At 38.3% G+C, this 4,476-nt stretch overlaps 1 protein-coding gene across 1 annotated transcript; it reads left to right on the top strand.

The window, feature by feature from the left end:
* Window positions 1-979: 979 nt before the first annotated feature.
* LOC102484429 (olfactory receptor 2A5) lies at window positions 980-1,912 on the top strand. The gene is made up of 2 exons (XM_006162885.1): window positions 980-1,231; window positions 1,277-1,912. The coding sequence occupies exons 1-2, from the start codon at window positions 980-982 to the stop codon at window positions 1,910-1,912; spliced, it is 888 nt and encodes a 295-aa protein (XP_006162947.1).
* Window positions 1,913-4,476: the final 2,564 nt, after the last annotated feature.

Genomic DNA, 4,476 nt, shown 5'->3' with positions numbered 1-4,476 from the left:
CTTGCTGGAGAGAGAAAGGGAGCAATTGTGAACCCACAATCCCATCTCTTCCGCTCTCTTCCTGGGATCTGGGGCTTGTATGCACTCGTGCCAGGTGTGAGTTTCAAACCACTGAGTCCAGGACTCAAACCACAGTCGGTCATTTAGGAATTGACCGATGTAACCACTTTGCCATTTGATGGCCCAGAGACTAGTTCTTATTGTGTATTTTCCTCCAGGAATGAGATGTCTTGATTTATTTTTTCTGTTTTCTTTTTAGACAGGTAGAAAATGATGACAATGGTGAGAACAATGATGATAATCATAGAGAGAAAGGGAGAGAGAGATATTAGTGAACATCCATTGTCTGTATTTACTATAAAGATTTAAGTAAGAAAACAGGAAAGTACAATCATAAAATTTAGTCATTAAAGCATTGCGTGGTAAAGACCCTAACTGGAGTAAGACATGCAAATTTAAAACATATGCAATAAAATAATACTAGTGTAAAGGACAGTGCAGAGATATCTCTTCATTTTAAAATATAGAGAATAGAATATGATTATAAATTACAAATTGACAAAAGCATTATCTCATATTTTAATCATGTAATGAAAATATAAAAAAGAGTAATAATGAAAAATGATACTTACAAATTAACAATGATCACGTTATGAATTCCCATTAGCCTGAAGTCCTCAGAAAGAATTAATCATCAGACAAATTTATTCAGATAAAAATAATGATAAGAAAATATGGACAATCATTGTACACGTGCAAAGTATATACGAGAATACTATTAATAACCATTGATACATAACTGAAAGCTTCAATTATTCAAAATAAAAATTTAGAATAAGAAAAAAAAGAGTCCATAAACTGAATACAAGCATACAAGATTCCTCTCATAATATTTTGAGATAAATAACTCCAATTTTCATTGACTCTCCAGTACTGACTTTACATCACTCTTTAATCCTTGACTAATCATCATTAAGAAATGGAAACCAACCAATCATGGGTCACCGAATTTATTCTGGTGGGATTCCAGCTCAGTTCAGAGATGGAACTTCTTCTCTTCTGGGTTTTCTCCCTCTTATACATCTTCGGTCTGCTGGCAAATGGCATCATCCTGGGGCTCATTTGGTCAGCTCCTCAATTGCACACCCCCATGTACTTCTTCCTCTCACACCTGGCCATCATCGACATAACCTATGCTACCGGCAGTGTACCCCATACGCTGAGAAATCTAGTGCAACACAAAAGAACTATCTCCTTTGTCTCATGTGTTCTGCAGATAGCTTTCTGTTTGACTGTTGGCTCTATAGAGTGCATGATATTGATGGTGATGTCCTATGACAGGTATGTGGCCATCTGCCACCCTCTCCAATACATCATCATCATGAACTGGAGAAGGTGCACAGTCCTTGCTGTCATTTCTTGGGTATGTGGATTTTCCCTGATAATGGTAAATATATTTCTTCTTGTAAGGCTGCCCTTCTGTGGACCCCAGGAGTTAAACCACTTTCTCTGTGACGTCTTAGATGTGCTCAAACTGGCCTGTGCTGACACCTGGGTCAATACAATTTACATGTTTGCTTGTGGTGTGTTTTTTTTAATCGTGCCCCTTTCTTTGATGCTCATCTCCTACACATGCATCCTCTGGAATATCCTGAAAATCAAGTCAAAGGAGGGTCGCAAAAAGGCATTTTCTACCTGCTCTTCCCACCTCTGTGTGGTTGGGCTCTACTTTGGTATAGCTATGCTGATGTACTTGGTCCCAGATGACAGTCAACAGCAAGAGCCACAGAAAATTCTGACCCTGTTTTACTGCCTCTTCAATCCATTGCTGAACGCCCTCATTTACAGTCTGAGGAACGCTCAGGTGAAGGGTGCCTTCTACAGGGCTCTGGGGCAGAAGAGGGTCACGTGAAGGAGGGCAGCATCTTGGTTCAGTGAACTTTTCTCCTTATGAGCTGTGATTTCCTTATGCAATAAATATCTGAAAAAGTCCAAAAGAGACTTGGTTTAATAATAATTGTCTAAATTCTAGCCCTAAAAGTGAGAAGCATTTTTATGAGTATGCATCTGCTATTACACTGTAGCCCTGTAAGAACAAGGAGAGCTGCATTAGATTACTTCATGTGTTTTGTAATGACATCGATTTTAACATCAAAAATATGGACATAAGAAAAAAATGTCTTCAATATCAGCAGTGATATCAGCACATTACTCTGACATGTCAGCTCTGGCATATGTGACTCCAGCATCATCTGCAGCAGCCGAAAATGGGAGATTCAAATTCATATCGAAAGAGAAAACTCCCAAGGGTACCACAACTTAGATAGAAAGAGGGCAGAATTCTGTGTCTCTATCTCACTGGTCGTGAGGAAAATGAAATCAATGAATAGAAACTCCCATTTCCCAGTGGAATAATTCAGGAAGGAGATAAGGGAAAAAATTTTGTGAATGTTTTATCTACACCTAATAGATAATATTTAAAGTAGTCTAAAGTATATTTTAAGCAATTTAATATGACTAAGTAAATGGAATTCATTCGAAAATGTTTCAATATTCTCAGAGGCCGATGTTGAAGCTTTGCTCTTACTCTGTACTTACAAGTAAGTGAAAAACATTCATAATAGGCAAGATTAGTCACCTGTACAGGCTCTGGCAGAGATTTTTCCTGTTAACATTTTGAATGTCTGAACTAATTTTCTTTAGTTTAAAAGCTCTGACACCAGGGACCAGCAGTTAGCGTAATGGCTATGTCGCTGGCCTCCCACGTAGTCCACCGTAGTTCACGTCCTGGACCTGGTGGCTTAAAACTCAAACTGGGCATGTGTGTGTGCTTGCCCAAGATCCTGAGAGGAGAAATGGAGGACAAGGGATTGCAGCGTGGTGATTTCTCGCTTTCTGTCTCTCTGTCTCTCTCTGTCTGTCTGGCGAGCACACACGCCCTATAGTGAAAACCTCTCCAAAAAAAAAGAACAAAGCTCTGACACCAGAGTGATGGGACAGCTCTCACTTAACCTGCATCAACTACCTCTCTTGCCAGCAAAAAATACTCAGCTTTTATACATCAAAATTGAGCTACGAACCTTGGTAAATGACAATAAAACCAATAAAGGTAGTGCCTACAGTCATTAGGTACATAAATCACTCATTTCTTCTCCTTTTTAAATTAAGGAATATAGTTGTAATTTGTTTTAGTTTTTACACTTATACTTCCTTTTTTTATGAAGGGCAAGAACATCTTTGTAGTTTTATGGACTGTTTCACACCTTTTGAAATTAGAGACCGAGAAATAATCTTTCATTCCCTTTCACAGGTAACAAAACTCAGATACACTGAATTTCATCAAAATTACAGAAAAGAAAAGAGTTGTTTTCTTATGGTTACCAAGTCTATGTTTGGTTGAACATTATTGAAATTACCAGTGGTGATCACTGTCGATACTGTGATGTAATTATTGCCACTGAATGTACATTAAAATGGTTAAAACAATAAATTTTATGATTTATATTTTATTGCAGTTAAATGTTGTCAGAACATAGAAATGTGTGGAGAACTTAACGCACTATTGCCATTTGAAAATTGAGGGGCCACTTGCCAAGAACACATAGTGGCAGTAAGAGCTAAGAACAATAGTAGTGACAAATACTGAGAACTCAGACCTCCAAACGCAAGGAACATAATTCTCCCAAGAGCTGCTAAAATTAGAAGACTCCAGGCTTCACAGTAGGGTTCTCAAACAAAGGTAAACTCCCCCTGGGACTTGTGCAGAGAATTCAGATGACCTGTCCCAGGAGATTGACTCGCAAAAAGTTGAAGATAACAATCATCGTGTTGCTCAGGCAGCTGCATTTGTGGCTATTGGGGACATCAGCCATAGAATGTTACCACACTTTGAAATCAGAGAAACATCCTTTGGCTATAGTTTTGGCCCTTGTGAGATTATTGACACTAAATTTAAGGCGATGATTCCTTTAGCACTTTGTTTTTAAGAACTATTTTTATTTTTTGGAGAGTTTTTGTTTGTTTGTTTATTTTTTGATTTTGTTTTTTGTTTTGTTTTGTTTTGTTTTTGTTTTTGTTTTTTTTTTGCTATTGGGCACGTACCCTCACCAGAAAGACAGAGAGAGAGACAGAGAGACAGAAATCAAGAAATCACTCCCCAGAGGGAATGACCATGCTGCAATCCCTTCTCCTCCATTCTCTTCTCAGGATCTTGGGCACACAGGCACACATTCCCAGCGTGAGTTTAAGCCACCAGGTCCAGGAGTAGAACCGCAGGAGACTACATGGAAGTCCAGCGACAGAGCCATTCCGCTGACTGATAGTCCCTTAAGAACTATTTAAATCCAAATATCCCAGAGGATGGAAATAGATTTTGCTTCAATTTGTGTTACTATTTGTCATTTTAGGAGTCAAAATAGACTATGTCGCATATTTAAATTAACCACCTTTTCTAAAACTAGAAAAAGAAAGGGTAGC

Source organism: Tupaia chinensis, unplaced genomic scaffold, assembly GCF_000334495.1.
Source record: "Tupaia chinensis unplaced genomic scaffold, TupChi_1.0 Scaffold141150_1, whole genome shotgun sequence".
In the NCBI taxonomy this organism is placed as follows: Eukaryota; Metazoa; Chordata; class Mammalia; order Scandentia; family Tupaiidae; genus Tupaia; species Tupaia belangeri.
This window is presented reverse-complemented; position numbering and strand designations above follow the sequence as displayed.

Coding starts and splice junctions, on each gene's coding strand:
- LOC102484429 (XM_006162885.1), top strand. CDS start 980: ATGGAAACCAACCAATCATGGGTCACCGAATTTATTCTGGTGGGATTC. Junction 1,232..1,276: donor CCCATACGCTGAGAAATCTA/GTGCAACACAAA, acceptor TGTGTTCTGCAG/ATAGCTTTCTGTTTGACTGT.